Raw genomic sequence first — 18,366 nt, 5'->3', positions numbered from 1 at the left:
TTTACCTGTGAAATTAAAGTATGAAATGAAATGAAACAGGACATTGTTTTATTGGTTCATTGGTTTTCATGTCATTGGTTTTTCGGGCATTGAGCTGAGATAATAATTAGGCTAAAGAGAGGTGGTTAGGCCTACTGCATTACTGCACCACTCATGGGCAATGGGACACAAAGCTGATTCTCCAAGTATTAGCTACTCAAGACAACCCTAAAGGCCTTTGCTGAGGCCTCGAGTTGAAGGCATCTGGTAGCACACAACTTGTGCGCCAAGGGTGTTTTTTTTCTTCCACTCTCTCGCAACTTCGACGATTTTAACCTGGTAATCTGCTGCCACCAAGCGTCCCGAAAGTCTCCCATTATGTTCTTACCAAGTTCAATTTTCTTTTTCAAACTTTCTTCGACATTTCTCATAATTGCTTGCTTTGTTTCCATCAAAACCACGATGAGGTAGCCAACAATCATGGAAGGTATTTCATTTAGTTGGCTCAATCACGATTGTTTTAAAAGTGTCCTTGCGGATAAAGGACAGGGGGCCAGTCTAGGGTTTCCCTCGCTGTATTTTCTCTCGCTTGAGGGCGCTCTGAAAAAATTGAAATTATTGATATGAAAAATATGGCTGCTGCTGCTGCTGTCATTTGTCAATAAAATAATACATCTCAAACATTCACAGGTAAGATAGATTACAATTATGTTGAGAACTTTAGTTTGTTTTTTATCATAGTAGACCCGTGTTCGACTTCTTTAGAATGTGAAATGCGTTGAAAATCGCTAGTCGTTGATTGTCGTCGGCACACACCGCCGATGTTCAATTCTTTTATTATTTCAAATTGTTCTTGTCTTTGTTGACACTGGTTACGGTCAACTCGCTTGTGCCGTCAACTCGCCGTCAACTCAACCAGTATACATTTAAAATCCACAAAAGAAGCATAGAAATGTTTTTAAATTATTGTAAATTATCAGCTAAAAAGATATTTTTCGTAAGTATTTTTACTAATTTTTTAGGTTACTTACAACTTACATTTCGGTCATTTTTACTATCGTAGCGTCATACATTATCGACCCTCATATGTTTTCGGTCCGCAACTTTGATTCCTGTTTACCGCAAAATTGTGCAAGCTGCACCGGTGACAGAAGCTATGCAGTTTACTCACGGTCTGTATTTTCATCAGGCTTAATCATGCTGAGAATAAAGTTTCCTGTCGTTGGTTATTATGCTCCAACATTTATAAAATGATTGATTTTTGGTACTAATCACTAGTGCATTAGGCCTATTATGCCAACATTCAAGTGAGTCAAAGAAACATCATCCAACCTCGAAAGTTCAAAACAAAATTACTATCTGCTAGATTGAGTTTCATTCTGCTTTAGTCACTAGATGGATCACGTGAGGTGGTTACTTTTTGGGATTCTATGGTGCGCAAATGTGGGGAAAATATTAAAATATTTTAAGTGAAAATGACAACAATTTTTTTTTTTTATTTACTGCATAACTGTTATAAATTCCGATAAGCGTAATAAATATTAAGTCTACATTTAAGAGAAAATATCATAGATTGGTTTCTTATCTCCTGAAACCAAACATTACTGGTCTGAAATGGGGGAAAACGGATTGTTATGAAGTGTGAGTGCATCAAGGGGGGGTGGGGTGGTTTACTTTCATGCCTTATGATATCTCTGGATATAGTAGCCATAATGCCTTAGGACAAAAATGTAATTAAATTTGTTAAGTACTAATTGAATAATATTTTTGATTTACTTTGCCCGCCATACTAGCTTCTGAATATTCAATAAAATACCAACCAATGAAAGGTGTGAAAACATGTGACGTTGCTCCAATGTCGTGCATGCTCAAGCACTGTTAATGGCGGACTGTCTCTCGCAACGTGAAACCAAAACGGTAAAAATTTCAACACACCATGAAGTGAAAGTGTTATTGTTAAAAAAAATGATAGATGATTTGAAAAAAAAAAAATTAGTTTTTGATTGTGAACAATTTTCCTGTTATCCTACTGAAAACACATGACACCAGGATACATTTATCAATTTAGTTCTCGTGAAAAAAAATTATCGCAAAGCAGCAAGGTTGTCAGTCAGCCGCCATCTTGCTCTTTCACAGGGCTTGTAGTGTACAACATAAACAACAGAGAGTGCTTTCCTGAAAACGGAATAGTCTTGGCCCAAGGCCAAGTCCCAAGACGTATGGGTACCGCACCCCAGTGTACTAGTATTACTTCTAGAAACTATAAAGCTCCCCCGTTTTATTATAGTTTCTAAAAGTAGTGTATTATGTACTGCTCTTCATGTAACTTGATCGCTGCTGACGACTTGGGTTGGGTCAAGACTAATCCATACCTGCCATCTACGTAGAGTGGTTGAGTTGACGGCATAAGTGAGTTGTCGGCGAGTTGACGGCAAGTAGTAGGACCGCTGGTTACTGATACTGGTCATGGTTGCTGCACTGTGTGTGTTATGTGTGTGATGTGTCACTGGAGTGTTTCTCCTTATCCTATTTATGAGGTTCATAGCCGTATAGCTCTAGTTCGCCCCACTTGCCACGTGTGTCCAAGGCTACGGATTCAGCTAGTTGTGATAAGCGGATGGAGGAAGAAACACTGACCAAAAGGGACACCTCCATAAGTTGTAGCGCGATTTCAGAACCCCAATGCGTTATGGGTAGGTCGATGGGGCATTTGCTACTGCGGTGTATGTTGTCATGCACGACATGGGCATGATTGGCCTATATCGTTGTGTGGGTTCAACAGCACCCCCTCTCTTGGTATTTTGCTATTCTCGATAAACCTTATGCGCTATAACACAACAGTGACTGTGAGTGTGAGTGGATGGTCACTGGCTGGAAAGTGTAGTGACCTTCCAATCGCAGTGCCTATGCCATGGTCACTAACAACAGGGAAAGACTTAATACCATGGTCAGCATGGTCAGACTTACTCTTAAATTAGAAACGAGGTTTGTTCGCTATCAATAGGATGGATTACCCTTAGACCTAGTAACTGGGGCGCTGTACTCCTTTTTACGAAATTTGTCATATTCGGTTACCCTATTATTACCGTGGCAACTATGACAGGTTTTTTATTTCAATAACAAAAATCAGCAACCTAGGCCTATATAAAACTATAAAAAGTGTCACAATACTAGTAGTATTGTTGAAGTATTGATTTCCAATGTGGCACAAGAAGTATTTTTGATATTTTTCAAATTCAATAAATATTTTGGGGCGTTCTTTGTATGGACTTTCAAAATATGTTGTTTTCCTTTTCTTTGCTTTCCCCATTTTTCAGCTTTTTATTGGTTGTGACAACATATCAGGAGAATGGTTCAAATAGAATAATCATCAATTCAAGGCAGTGGCTTATTTGACAGTTCAATAGACTTCCACTGATTAAAATGGTATGTGCTGAATAGTTTTAATTTGTTAGATTTTGTTTTAAAATACTTCAAGGTGTTGGGTTAAAGTTTGTGTAAACCTCCCCCCCCCCCTGAACATAATCACACTGGTGATGCATTTTCCTTGTATGAGCAGTCCAAAAGTTGCTAACCGAAAATCCAACTCATTTAGAGATAGTCATTACATGGTGTTACCGCAAACCTTTCCTTAAATTGTATTTCCACCATGCGAAGTTTCAAATCCTACTAAAAAATTGTATGGGTGTTCACCATCTCTTACGTAACTACGCAAAAACTTGCCCGAATCATGTTACATAGCAAGTGTCAAGACCAGGACGCAAACCTACACTCCGCTTATCAGAAACACCAGAGCTTTGAGGCCACAACATGCCAAGCTTACCGAGTACATCTATAATAATGAGATTTTACCAGTTGAGGGGCTAATCTTTTGTCTTAAATCCTTCTTTGTCCTTTTTTTCCAGGCCTCGACTTTCCCGGGGCGTGGTCGTAGACATGGTAAATATTAATTCTTACAGTTTAGGACATTGATGTAGAGAGAAAGCCTGGCCGACTTGTGTGACTGGTGTTGTAGTCGCGACTATTGATTGCTGAGTTGAGTCGCGACTACCGTTTTCAAACTACTTGATTAATTATGCCGCCCTGATACTACACAAATAGTTGCGACAACTACAAAAAATAGTCGCAACTACCTGTTTGGTGAACCAATTGTGGTTATTCACAACAACATAGTTTAATAATGATAATAATAATAAGACTTGTAATGCGCACATATCCACCCCTGCTGGGTGTTCATTTACTTACGAAACACAATCAGGCATCCGTTACACAATCCTTCAATCTTTACAGCATGAATTTTACTTATGCACCTTCGGCAAACACTATGCTGCAATGCATCTTGGCAACTTGAAATAAGTCGAGACTAGTGTGGAACTTGCCACAATTTGAGACCTGACTTGTCGAGTAGAAAATTTCACTAGTCCACTAGTCACCCAGGCCGAGTGGGGGGGGGGGGGCAAATGCAGGAACTAATTAGAAGTTTCAAATTTACTATACACATATTGACTGGCAACGAGGTAACTAGTATACGTCTATTCCCACGAGGGACTTTGAGTGACCAGAAGAGCGACCTATTTCCTGAGGCCGAAGGCCGAGGGAAATAGGCCCCTCTTCTGGTCACTCACAGGCCCGAGGGGGAATAGACGTACACTGGTTACCGAATTATGCCAGTCAATATGTGTTTTATAACACAGCTCGGTTTTAAATGTCAAATAAGAACAAAAAAAGGAGTTTTGTAGTTGTTGTTCACGGTTCAGGTCAAGAGAGAGCGCTGTTACCGCGGGCACTACTTGCAAAGACTAGTGCCCGCTCTGGTACTATTCCCGCAAAACACGCGCGCGCGTTCACTAGCCTATATTAGTTCATCCCACGTGACCGTGTTTCAGCCAACCAGAATACAGAACAAGCAAGAGGTGTGTTATAAATTGATTTAATCTCAGGCTTTTTCTGCAAACTATTTTTGAAGGTGCTGGCACAGGAACTTCCAATCTGAAATCAAAGGCTAGCAGTAACATGTAAGTCACAATTTTGTTGGGTCACCCAACAGAGGTTAATGATAATAATAAGGGAATCAATGTGTGGTGAAGAGGTTTTCAACTAGTGGTTTAATCCCAACGAGGCCTGGTTCTTGATAAATTATCAAGAACCAGGCCTCGGCGAGTTTAAACCACTAGTTGAAAACCGATTCAATACACTTTGACTTCCCTTTATAAATACCTTTTCAGTAAAAAAACATCAACACTTTCGGTCAAAAAGTGAAATAAATGCAAAAATTATAATTGTTCAATTATTTCTTTCATAACAACACCCCTCCAGCTATGAAATGGTAAGGCCCTCCGCCGCCCTCGGGTAAACAACTCCTTTATAAGAGAATGCTCCGATCGCATGATGTGGCACAACTGTCCCGGCTGTTGCTCTCAACCAATAGGAATGAAGACACTGTCTTATAAGCGTACTTTTCGTAACACAAAACACAATGTCCACAGGTTTACATGAAACTTACACAGTTTGAAGACAATTTTAGTAGAAAACTTCCCATAAAATATTACTTGCTGAGGTGCTATAGTTTTTTGAGAAATGAGTAAAAGGGTGTCACAAAAATAATTTTCAGCTCGGTTTTAGCATGAGACAAAAATTATTTTAAAGCTATTATCTTTCTTCAAGGAAGCAAAATGACAAAACAAAACAGATTTTGAAATACATATAATTGTGATTACCCTAACCCGTAGAGTGTCGCGGCCGAGTGGTTAAGAGCATCGAATTCAAGTTCTGGTGCTAATTCACCGGAGTGTGGGTTCGAATCCTGGTCGAGACACTTGTGTCCTTGAGCAAGATACTTTACTATAATTGCTTCTCTTCACCCAGGGGTATAAATAGGTACCTGCGAGGGTAGAGGTTGATATTGTGAATGAAAAGCTTTCGGAGCGCCACGGCAGCTCGGGGCTGTACTCCCTAATGGGAGCTGAGAAAGATTAAAGGGATGTCTATTGGCCCAATGACCAGGGGACTAATGTAAAGCGCATTGATACGGCTTATTGTGAAATGCGCTATATAAGAACTTGTTATTATTATTATATTATTATTATTTGTGAGTTGTGTTGTCATTTAGCCTATGAGCATTTAAGTAAGAGACGATTAGCACCCTTTTGCATTTGAACCATTGGTCATTTTAGTTGATACGCAGTTTTTTATACGTGTATCATGTGTTTATTATTCAGACTGTTTTTGTGTTTTTTTTGTCGTACTGAAAGGGTCGATGATGATGATTTCTACAAAAATCTAGCGGCAGAAATGGAAGAGGCAAGTTATATTAGCATAGAAGCGTTGGATGTCTGGACTCTTTTTGAAAGTTATAGATAATTTCAATAAACATTTGAGGTATAATTATGAGGAGAAAAAGAAAAGGCATACATGTACTTGATGTCCAGTTGTCTTTAGTACGGTTGCACTGTTTTTATTCTTGAAAAAAAAATCTTATTTTGAAAGAAAAGTAGCATATTTAAGGTTTTTTTAATATTTATTCATTTATGCGATGTTTTTAAACCTTTTCACCCCAAAGGAATCAGATGTATCAGAAGCAGATGTCAGCAAAATGTTAGCTGTAAGTAAAAACTGAAATTTCTTAACTTGTTTATTTTCAAAAGTTGTGGTCATTTTTGATGGGTCAGACCTAGTCTTTGTGAAAAAAAAGCTCCAGTTGTGCTGTCACAAAATACTTCAAGCCACCAAACTATGATTGCTCTGCCAGAGGGCGCTAACCATTCCTGTAACCGCTAACCACGAATCATGTCACAAAAAAACAAACTGCTGTCACCCAACAAATCACTTGCTCCCGTAACAGGAATGATGGCGCCCTCTAGTGGAAGCATGTTTTTTTTTCGTGACCACATTTGACCGTCTTGAAATCAAGACTAGGCCATCCCTGTACGGTTGGTTAGAAATCTGTTTCAAATAAGCATAAGGATGAAAACATGAGGAAATTGGAGATGTTGAATAAGTCCTGGTCGTTGCTCTCTGGACACTTTACCAGAATTGCTTTGTTCTGCGGATGGGACATTAAGCCGTAGGGCCCCATGAACTAGGATTGGTGGTGCATGTAAAAGAACCCAGAACACTCGTGGCAGTAGGGGTCAACCCAAGCAAGCACACACAGCAAGCACCCTTGTATACAGGTTTCCTTGGGTTTGCGAGCTGCAGTGATTAACTTCAATTATGAGACATCCTTGGTTTTATTACTAAGAAACAATAAAAATGTGTCTCCGCTTTTCTTAAAAACTAAAATACAGGATATGGACGATATGGACGACGCCCTCTTTGGTTCTTCTATGAAATCTCGGCCAGGGAGCACTGGAACTCAAGAGAAGCCTCCTAAACAAAGCCCGACTAAGACCAAGGAAAAAGAGAAACCAACGCTCGAACATACCCTGGAGTTGGAAAAGTCACTGGAGGATGAGTTATGTAAGTTGTACTGATAGTCTGTTTGTTTCTTTTCCCAAGATGTAATGGCTTTGATGAATTCCTCATTAAAGGGTCTATGTACTTTTTGTAGGACAAAAAAAACACAATGTCCACAGATTAACACTAAACTTACACCGTTTGAAGATAATGATAGTGGGAAAGTATTACTTGCTAGGGTGCTGTCGTTTTTGAGAAATGAGTAAAACAATGTCATGAAAAAAAGTTCGTTTCAGTGATCATGAGACGAAAGTTATTTCAAGCATGTAAAAACATATTTTCATGACATTGTTTTACTCGTTTCTTAAAAACTACAGCACCTCAGCATGTAATCTTTTCAGGGAAGCTTTCTACTATCATTTTATCTTCAAACTGTGTAAGCTTAATGTAAATCTGTGGACATTGTGGTTTGTGTTACAAAAAGTACCTAAATCCTTTAAGAAAAGAAAGAAAAAACAGCAATACAGTCAGGGCTGAGTGGTCAGTGCATCGGACTCAAGCTCTTAAGGCTAGTCATCAGGGTGTGGGTTTGAATCCCGGTAACGATACTTAACCATAATTGCTTAGTAAAACGTTGGGATGGTAGTACATTCTGCTCTACTAGCCAGGCTCCTAGTGGGTGATACCCAAGTCTACATCCTTTGGACTGTAAAGGGGATAACCCTGTTTCAGCCCCAGGAGTAGGTTGCATCAGCGCTTTAAAACAAAATTAAACAAATCAATATTTATTGAGTGGTTTAATGGTACATTGTTTTATGCATCTATGAAGCTGAATTACAACTTTGTATTATTCTTCTCTTCTTGGCTTTTAGGTTGAAATGTACACCTTTTGATGCTTTACCATATTACACATCAAGAACACATTATGCATTTTGATTGCTTTGTATTTTGACAAGCTATTAAAGGCAGTGGACACTATTGGTAATTACTCAAAATAATTATTTGCATAAAACCTTACCTGGTCTTTGACAATTACCAATAGTGTCCAGTGTCTTTAACAACACTCTTTTCATTGATTCAAACACTGACCCAAACACTAATTTTTGTTTTAGTTAAAGCCATGAGCCCTCGTGAGTTGAGCCCCACCATGAGCCCAAGGCGAACCAGTAAACCCAAACCTCAGGCCAAGAAATTTGACTTTGGAGGTAAGTAACTACGGTAACAAGGTTTTAGTCACAGGTTTTCAAGGACTAATTTGTTGTGTCTGTTTGTTCTTTGTTTTGTTTTTTGTTTTGTTTTTGGTTTTAATTGCGCCTGAACACCCAGTAAGGTGCGCGTTACAATTCTTATTATTACTATAATTATTATTAACCTGTGGAATTATTTATATTTTCATTGTTTAAACGTTGTGAGTTTCACTGCAGAATAAATAAGATGCTTGACTTCATTTTAAATGTTTGAAAGAAAAAAAACAGCAACAGCTGATCTTTGCTGAAAATCTTTTCAAACGCTGTCAATAAAACAGAATATTGAGTCCACATGAGTTAAAACGGATTTTAGTTGTGTAAAAAAGTAATAGTTTTTAATACCCTTCTCCAGTGCTTTATTTAGAGGGCCAGATCATATGTGGGCATAGTCCTTATGGGAAGCTGAGATTTTGACCAGCCAATACAAAACACCAACTCTGGGAACTGCCCCCCCCTTTAGATATGTGGGATGGTCCAGTCTAGGGAATCAATGACTTAGACACTCTCAGTGCATCGTACTTTGGAGAACCAATGACCTAGTTAAAATCTGGAAAGTAGAATCAACAGTGACTCTCAGCTGAGGGTTTTTAAAAAGTCAGATTTATGCTCTTCCAGATTTTGATGAGGAAGATCCCCTTGCTGGATTGCTCTCCGAAGATGAAGACGGAGGAACGAAGAAACCGATTAAGAAAAAAACTCCCAAGATGACCAAGAGGGAAGACGAGCCGATCCAAAAATCCAAACCAGAATCCGCGAAGCAAGAAAACCCAGCAAAAGATGACATTTCTAGGTCAGAGGGCATCAAGGTCAAAGGTTAGAGGAAAATGATAGAATTATTCGTGATGGAAGCTCAGTGGTAGAAGTTCCACAGAAGGAAAAGTTTTTTAAGTGTCAAAATTGGAGAACAAGCATTTTTTTGTTTTGGCTATAAAAACAAAATATAATTATTATTTTTAAACAAAATATAATCATGAACAAATTTGTTGATCTTTTCAGGCCCAAGGTTGTGCATGAACAATCTTATTTGATGTGTTCAGAAAGTGCTGTTATCGTACATGTACAATCTTTTTTATGTACTGAAAGAGTGTCATCAATGGTACACGTACCTTGTACAACCCATACTATACATGTACATGTTATCACGAGAGGCATTATCACCCAAGAAACACTATTGACTTTGGGATGTGCCAATTAATTACAAATCAGCAAGATACATTTTGGGTTTTTTCTTTAAAGACACTGAACACTATTGGTAATTGTCAAACTCTTACTTGGTGTATCTCAACATATGCATAAAGTAACAAACCTGTGAAAATTTGAGCTCATTTGGTCGTCGAAGATGCAAGATAATAATGAAAGAAAAAAACACCCTTGTACACAAAGTTGTGTGCTTTCAGATGCTTGATTTCGAGACCTCAAATTCTAAATTTGAGGTCTCAAAATCAAAATCGTGGAAAATTACTTCTTTCTTGAAAACTACGTCACTTCAGAGGGAGCTGTTTCTCACATTGTTTTATACTATCAACCTCTCCCCATTACTCGTCACCAAGTAAGGTTTTATGCTAATAATTATTTTGAGTAATTACCAATAGTGTCCACTGCCTTTAAAACACAAATCCGAATTGCTGGTCATTTTAGGTTCAAAATGCAAAAACAACAGGCACTGAAAAATTAATAAAAAATATAGTGCAAATACCAGGGAGACAATTGTTGTCAAAGTTGCTCCTAGAATCCTAAGACAAAATAATCTCCTTTTTCGTTTTCCGTATCCAGATGATCTGCCGGAAAAAATTGAAGCGTCACCGGTGAAAAGATCAAGAGCTAAATCCATTGACTTTGACGACGAAGAGGATGGCACAGACATACTGGGTAGTCTTGGATTGGACAAAAAGTCGACAGGTAAGTCTCGTAACAATTATTATTTGAGTAGGATTTTCAAACAAGGGGCGTATGTGATGGTGTTCGCCCTGCCCACATTCGTGATTAGTTTAACTCTGTGGTTTAACGGCACACTGATCATGGTGATTAAAGTGCACCTGGATAAGTTATGTTTAAGTTACGTAATAAGTTCAGTATAAAAGACCCATTCAACATTGACTCGTGGTCTGTCTCCTTCAGGTGCGTCACCGAGATGGCTGGCATTTTGATTTACTGTTCACAGGCGTATTTTTTGAATTTGAGTTATGTTTTAAATAAAACACCCAGTTGTATGTGGCTACGTTCAAGAAGAAATGTCTAAATTGTATTTCATTGTTTGAGAAGGCCAGCCCGTCCATAACGATATAGTAAGGTTTGCCGTATGACAGTGTAATGATATTCTCTAAATAAGATATATTTTTATTATTAAACTATTTGCCAACACTTGTTTACAGTGGGAAGTAATAGTGCAAGTAGTAAGACGAAGGAGTTGTCCACAGGAAGCAAGTCAGGGAGGATTGGTGGTGAGAAGGAGGCAGACTTTGGAGATGAATCAGACATCCTTGGGAGTCTTGGACTCGGCACCAGCCCAAGAGGTTTGTCCACGTCTTAGCTTGAATTTGTAGAGCTTAAAGTTTTAAAGATACTGGACACCTTTGGTTATTGTCAAAGAACAGTCTTCTCACTTGGTGTATCTCAACATATGCACAAAACCTGTGAAATTTTGAGCTCAATCGGTCGTCGAAGTTGCGAGATAATGATGATACACCCGAAGCCGTCTCAAAGCGCTTCCACATTATTACCCCTGGTCACTGGGCCTTAAATCATTCCTTAAACCATCTCAGCTCCCTGGGGAGTATATAGCCCGTGCTGCCAAATACGTAGCGCACATAAGCTATTCAATCTCAAGTGTCACCGTGTTGATTTATAACAATGAAAAGTCGTAGACAATTGTGTTTATCGACCCGGTAATTTATTTTATGACTCGGCGAGGAGCAGGTGAACTAGAATAACAAACAATGAAATAGATAATTAATATGTAAATACATAATTAACTCAATAATAAATCAAAGTACAAGAAAGATATTTAAAGAAACCACGCAATCAGAGGTTTCCGGAAAGATTAAATAAAGTGCAATCTAAGGCTTCCGGAAAGATTATACGAAAATGAACGGTAAATAGTTTCCAGAAAAGATTAAAGAAAATAAGCAATCGGGGGGTCTCCAGAAGGATTAAAGAAAGCAATTATTAAAAGCTTGAACAAATCTACTTCGCAACAATTCGGTATCAAACGATGAACAATTATAACAATAGACTGTACTAAATTGACACTTGTTACCGGGGAAATCACTTCAACACAGTGGGAACGTGCAGGAGTTTACAGGAGTGAACAGGAGTGAACAGGAGTCTACGGCACCATACAGATATTACAAAACTGTTGGGAAATACACACATGATAATAAAGTAATTTAAGAAACAAATATGTTGGGTGCAAAAATAGGACTTTGAGGAATAAAACAACTTTGCCAGTGGCACCATAAAATCTTATGGTGCCAAAAATTTTAGTGCCGGATCTATTTTGGATCCCAAATAATTCAATATACAGCTTTTGGATGAACCAGGAAAATAACTCCAAATAGCCCAAATCACCATAAAATCTTATGGTGCCAAAAATTTTTGTGCCGGATCTATTTTGGATCCCAAATAATTCAATATACAGCTTTTGGATGAACCAGGAAAATAACTCCAAATAGCCCAAATCATCGAAATAGAAAGGAAGTAATTTAACAGTAACCAATATATTTATACAATTGAAATAAGTGACATTAAATATTATACAATGAAGAAATACTACTTACGAAAACGGCAATGAAACTAGCTGGGGTTGACTACAGAAAATACGGCGAACTTAACCAAATGAAACCAGGAAAAGAAATGACTTAGAAATACCGGTTGCGTACAGAACTATGGGCTTGCCACACCCTAAACAAGATTCCTAAGATGCCCGCAGGCGATTGGCTGTGGTCACTGAACTGTATGCAAACAAGGATAAGCTGATAAACGTAAGAGAAACGTGTAAAAATAAACAACAATGTAAACACATTACCAGTGGGAGATGACAACAAGAATACACAAGGGATTCGAACCCACACTCTGCTGAGCAGAAACACCAGAGCTTGAGTTCGTTGCTCTTATCTAATCGGCTATGACACCCCTTATTACCAACTAATGGTATAGATGCAACACACAACTAATGGCCTGACGTTTCGTCCCAAGCAAAGTCTTTCTGTCTGATGCAAAAAAAATGAAGCACAAATTTGCTTTTTGTTGAGAAAACATATTCTATTTGAACATAGAAAAATCTCAATTCGGGTCATGACCTTTACTTTGACCTTTTTGGTTGAGTGGATGAAGGTCGGTTCTTCCAGCGGTTTGTGGCCACTATGGCGCTTTGGTACAAGACTTCATCAATCTTCATTGATCTCCAAAGGGTCAAGAATTAAAGCCATGTGAATGCATTAGTCAAAGTCACTTTTAAGTTTGACACATTTTTTTATGTCGCAGAACAGTAGATTTTGAACGCTACTTTTGTGAAAAGCAACTCATAACTTTTTAGGGGTCGATGTGTTTTCCTAATCCTAACAAACACTTGTTCTTGTAATGGTATTTTTAATGGTTTATTTTAGGTAACAGCTGGTCTGGCCTGATTTTATATATTTCAGTTAGTGGGCTTAAATTGGAAATTTTGTTTTCTTAATGCTTTTAATTTTGCTGTTAAGTGCTTTGAGGAATGGTGTATTCATATTGCGCTATATAAATATTGTTTTATTATTATTGTTCTTATTATTGTTAATTGGCTTCTTTTCATCCAACTGAATATCAACTCTGGCCGACCGGTTCTATTTGTTGATGATTCCAGAGAGACGGCGTAGCAGACCAGAGGAGAGCCAAGAGGCAGAACAGGCCAAGAATAAAGTCAGTGAACTCTTTGGAACAAGCTCCGTTTCTAAGATGCTGGACAAACCACCAGCGGGGAAACAACGACAGTCTCAGCTCGACAAGATACTGAAGAAGAAGGAGAACCCTGGCAAGTATACAAAGTTATTTGAGGTTTCTTAAAAAGGATTTGGGTACTTTTTGTATGACACAAAACACAATGTCCACAGATTTACATTAAACTTACTCGGTTTGAAGCATAGAGTTATACATAAGAACTAGAGCGCGCACTGGCCTATATACGCGCCCCGGTATGCGAGCAGGCGGCCATTTTCTAAGTTGACAAAACAGCTATCTCACAGCGTGTGTTTGTACGGCCATTTTGTAAGTTGAACAAACAGCATCGCGTGAGCGTTCAATAAAAAAACCTCAAACGTGTATTTCATATTCAACGCGCGTGCAGAATTACGCGCTTGTCATCTTGCGGTCCCGTGGCATTTGTGCACGAAGCATCACTCGTGCGCCCTCTAGTTCTTATATATAACTCTATGGTATGAAGATACAATGATAGTAGAAAGCTTCCCTTCAAATATTACTAACTGAGGTGCTGTAGTTTTTGAGAAATGAGTAAAACAAGTCACAGTGAGGTGAAAATTATTTTAGCATTTAAAAACTTATTAACAAGTTATGGTAAATACGTTTTACATGCTAAATCTGAGACAAAAACTATTTTTGTGACATTGTTTTATTTCGTTTTTCAAAAACTACAGTACCTCATCAAGTAAAACTCTAAGGGAAGCTTTGTCCAAGCACGGAAATTCTGTTCGTAGAGCGTCCTTCTCTTATAAAACAAATTGCCACTCCCTCTAATTGCAGGACGAGATGGTCGCTTAACAAATTTAGACCAGGCTCATAGTTCTAGAACACCATCTCAATCAAACCCTTTTGAGCCCGTCAATGAAGTTCGTAAACTGACTGTAAAAAAGTGGCTACTACGTCCAATCCGCTTGCACACAGTTTAAGCTTGATTGGCTACATTTTTTAGAACAGATTCCATTGTGTTGGAGGCTTTAACTTCCAGACCTCTCAGTTATCCTAGTGATGTCTTTTCTGACAATCTTGACTTTTTTTAAATTAGTATCTGCCTCGAAAGCTAAGGAAAAAGAGGAGAAAGAGGAAGACTTCAGTTTTGGGAGCTACACCCCTTCATCTGTGATGTCACGCCCAGGTTCTGCCCCGCCTCCCCGACGCTCTGTCCGGTAAAAAAACACTAAAATTTAGCCTTTACTGCTGTTTGCTCTTGAGTATATTACATGTCATTTCATTGGGTTTTTGTACATCAAATAGAAAATGCGATTTGTGTACTTTCGCTGCGAATTTGCATTTTTCTTTTTCAACAAGGAACTCTAGTGTATTTGTCTAGAGGCCATTCTATTTTGACCAATTCACCTTACGTTATTATCAAACTGTAATAGTAAAAATAATTATAATAGTTGTTATTTAAAAAATGCTTTCAAGGTCACATAGGCATCACAAAGGGCATCACATGTACAATAAAAATCCATAAGTTATTCAGAAATACAAATTAATTTGTTAATTAACGATAGCAATAGTAAGTAATAAAAAAAAGTAAGTCTTAAAAATGTTGGTTTTCCAAGAAGTTTAAAAGTGAATCAGCAGATTGGATTGCCGTCAGCAGCCCACTCCACAAACATTTTAAATGATCGATCGCCATATTATTTAGCTTTGCCAAGTTGTAGCTGTTAAGTTTTTAAGAAGTTTTTAGTTTTAGATGTGGGAAGAAAACCCCAGATAATTATTCCAGGGAAAACCCACGCAGTCAGATAGGGACTGAAAACCCAATCCAAGTTTTCAAGATCCCCACCATTGTATACAAATGTCTTCATAATACTGCTCCTACATATCTCACCAGTCTCATCAAGATTTACCAACCTGGAAGACCTGGCCTTCGCTCTGATTCAGACATTAAACTCTTAGCAGTTCCATAGGTACATTCCGCTGCATGGGATCGTGCTTTTTACACACATGCTCCGCGCCTCCCTCATCAAATCACCGCTCGATGATTGATTGCATTGCCTGTTTTCCCATTATCAGTGCCATTATTTATTTGCTTATTGTATCATTTCTTGTAAAGCGCTGTGGTACCTTGTGTAAGAGCGCTATATAAATGTCTCGTATTATTATTATTATTATTGTTATTATTATTATTATTATTATTATTATTATTATTATTATTATTATTATTATTATTATTATTATTATTATTAAGTAGTGCCCCCCGGCATGGTTCAAGAGGTAGAAGGCAAGGCAAGTTACCACGACACCAACCCGACCAACCGGTTTGTGATTATTGCTACTAAAGTTGTACTTTTTTCATTTTTGTTTACTGCATTTAGATTTTCAGATGACGATGACTTGACAGGAACATTAGACAGGCCCAAGTCCAGAGCCAATATGTCTGCCTTCCTGGATGATCCAATTGAGAGGCCAAAGAGTGCAGCGTCGGGTATCAGCAGTCGGAGGACTGGTAGAAACTCTAGGGGCAGTACAACACCGTCTGATGATTGGTTGGAACTAGCCGCCGGTGCCAATAGCAGCCAATCAGAAGTTGAGAAGCCAAAAGAGCAGAATGAACCCGCCAAGAAGAAGCCATCTCTTGGTAGGCAGACGGAAAGCAAATTATTGAAACAAATATTTACGAGTGTTGTCAATTGTTCTTGTAATAGACCATGTAAACTTTGTTTACAATAAGTGTGACCGTGTACATTCTTTGAGTATTCTGGCAGGCACAATACTGCACAGGTCATATGGGAAAGTTGACATTTTGTGTCATAATTTCCACATAAATCCAAGAATTATGAAAGTAAAAGCTGGACAAGTTTTGAGATGCCCCCGCCCCCTTTCATCATATCAAAAGTTGATAAGAATTAGACAGTGCAATCTCCATAAAATATAAGATTTTATGTTTTCTTCCATTAGGCTGTGTACAAATCATACCTGCAGGAAGTCCAGGCTCTGTGGCTCTTTTGTAAACGTGATGTCACAGGTCACATCGTCTATAGTGGCTTTTTATATAGCTCGCATATCCATCACTAAGTGACGCTCAAGAATGTTTTTATTTTGTTTATGCAGGCGTGAAGGTCACAGAGGACTCTTCACAGCCAAATCCTGCGTCAACTGAGTATGAACCTAATGAGAGTACCACACCTCCCTCTGGCAAACCCCCGATAGAGGAGACACCTCCAAGAGCGCCCTCTGCTGCCGACTATCTGGGACTGTCAGACGCCGATATAGATATTGATTCCCTGGTGAAGTGAGTACCAGATGTTAAATTTGCATCTGGGATAAAAAAAGTTCATTTTGGTTTTTACCCACATACACCGATGTGTGTTAGCGCTGTATTCTCCATACTTTCCCGCGCTCTGTGAAAACAAATCACAGGCAAATTACTCGGATGGGGTTTGAACCCATGACTTTTGCAATTCTAGAGCAGTGTTACCAACTAGACCATCGAGATTGCCCGGTAGCTAGAGGCAGTTTGAATCCTATGTTTTAGCAGAGGTTACGGACAAACTACCATAATTTGATTTAAGAATGCCCCACATTTAAAAAAGATTCTTGGGAGAACCCTAAAATCTTGGTTGGGCCACTTAGGGGGAAGCAGATTTCCTGTGTGTTACTGTGCAGTACGCGGTTTACATAATGCGCTTGCGGTTAGAAACGCTTTATATCTTTAGATGTACCAGTCCTTTTCATGCAAGCATAATTTTAATGTGCTTAGCTGTTTTGTTCTTATAGGGGCTCAATGAAATCGGACCCTAAGCTTAAAGGGAGGCTGCAGTGTTTTTTTTTATTCATTTAAACGATTAAGCATGACTTTTTAAACCTGTTGTATTTTTTATTAAATGCGCAAGTATTTTAAAAATGGTTTTCAAGAGATTAGGGGAACCCGCCCCTAAAAGGGAGCCTTCATTTGCATAAACGTGAAGTCATGTCGGTAACCCGAGCCGTCGGGCCCCCTGGCTGTGTGCATATAGAGACGTGTGCACTGTGTGGCCTGGTACCTGGGCGCGTGTAGTTAGGGACCAGACTCTTTTTGTCGACGATATGTTTGGATTCCCGACGTTACGTCGATGGTAGGGGGCGGTAACAATCCACAAAAGGGGGGGGCATGACTTATTCGCTAATTACGCAAGTCAGATATGTCAGGAATAAATAAAACACATTTTATTGATGTTTAATACATATATCAGAAATAAATGACAGCAAAATTAACTGTTTTATTTGAATTCACTACAGCATCCCTTTAAAGGCACTTGGCACTATGGGTAATTACTCAAAATAACTGTTAGCCTAAAAACTTACTTGGTAACGAGCAATGGAGAGCTGTTGGTAGTATAAAACATTGTTTGAAACGGCTCCCTCTGAAGTAATACAGTTTTTTAGAAAGAGGTAATTTCTCACTAGACCTCAGCTGAGGTCTCGAATTGAAGACATCTGAAAGCACGCAACAAGGGTGTTTTTTCTTCCGTTATTCTCTCACAACTTCGATGCCCAATTGAGTTCAAATTTTCACAGGTTTGTTATTTTATGCATATGTTGAGATACACTAAGTGAGAAGACTGGTCTTTGACAATTATCAAAGGTGTCCAGTGCCTTTAAAACCTGGTGCATACGACCCTTCAGCTAGAGTATCATTTCAAACCCCCCAAGTTGTTCAGTCTCTGTTTAATTTGACTGTCTTTGTTTTGTTTTAACCCAGGCCAAAGCCTCTTGGTGACCCATTCAGTGCACCTATCCAGAGAGACACAACGTAAGTTATTTGATCAAATTCATTAAGTTTTCCTCCATAATAGACCGATAATAATAC

General features: G+C 38.6%; 1 protein-coding gene across 1 annotated transcript in view; it reads left to right on the top strand.

Annotated features, from left to right (window-relative positions):
* The first annotated feature begins 605 nt into the window (after positions 1–605).
* LOC139943968 (uncharacterized) overlaps positions 606–18,366 on the top strand; it is a 36,355-nt gene continuing 18,594 nt past the window's right edge. The window contains 16 exon segments of the mRNA XM_071940885.1: positions 606–669; positions 3,297–3,405; positions 3,885–3,918; positions 4,946–4,994; positions 6,231–6,279; positions 6,539–6,580; positions 7,266–7,437; positions 8,487–8,579; positions 9,237–9,434; positions 10,395–10,520; positions 10,994–11,134; positions 13,459–13,626; positions 14,614–14,734; positions 15,893–16,155; positions 16,629–16,809; positions 18,259–18,309. Of these exon segments, the coding sequence (XP_071796986.1) occupies positions 3,403–3,405; positions 3,885–3,918; positions 4,946–4,994; positions 6,231–6,279; positions 6,539–6,580; positions 7,266–7,437; positions 8,487–8,579; positions 9,237–9,434; positions 10,395–10,520; positions 10,994–11,134; positions 13,459–13,626; positions 14,614–14,734; positions 15,893–16,155; positions 16,629–16,809; positions 18,259–18,309 (1,691 nt within the window). The 5' untranslated portion in view covers positions 606–669; positions 3,297–3,402.

Source organism: Asterias amurensis, chromosome 11 (genome assembly GCF_032118995.1).
Source record: "Asterias amurensis chromosome 11, ASM3211899v1".
In the NCBI taxonomy this organism is placed as follows: domain Eukaryota; kingdom Metazoa; phylum Echinodermata; class Asteroidea; order Forcipulatida; family Asteriidae; genus Asterias; species Asterias amurensis.
The sequence above is the reverse complement of the archived record's forward strand: the minus strand, read 5'-3'. Positions and strand labels throughout refer to the sequence as shown.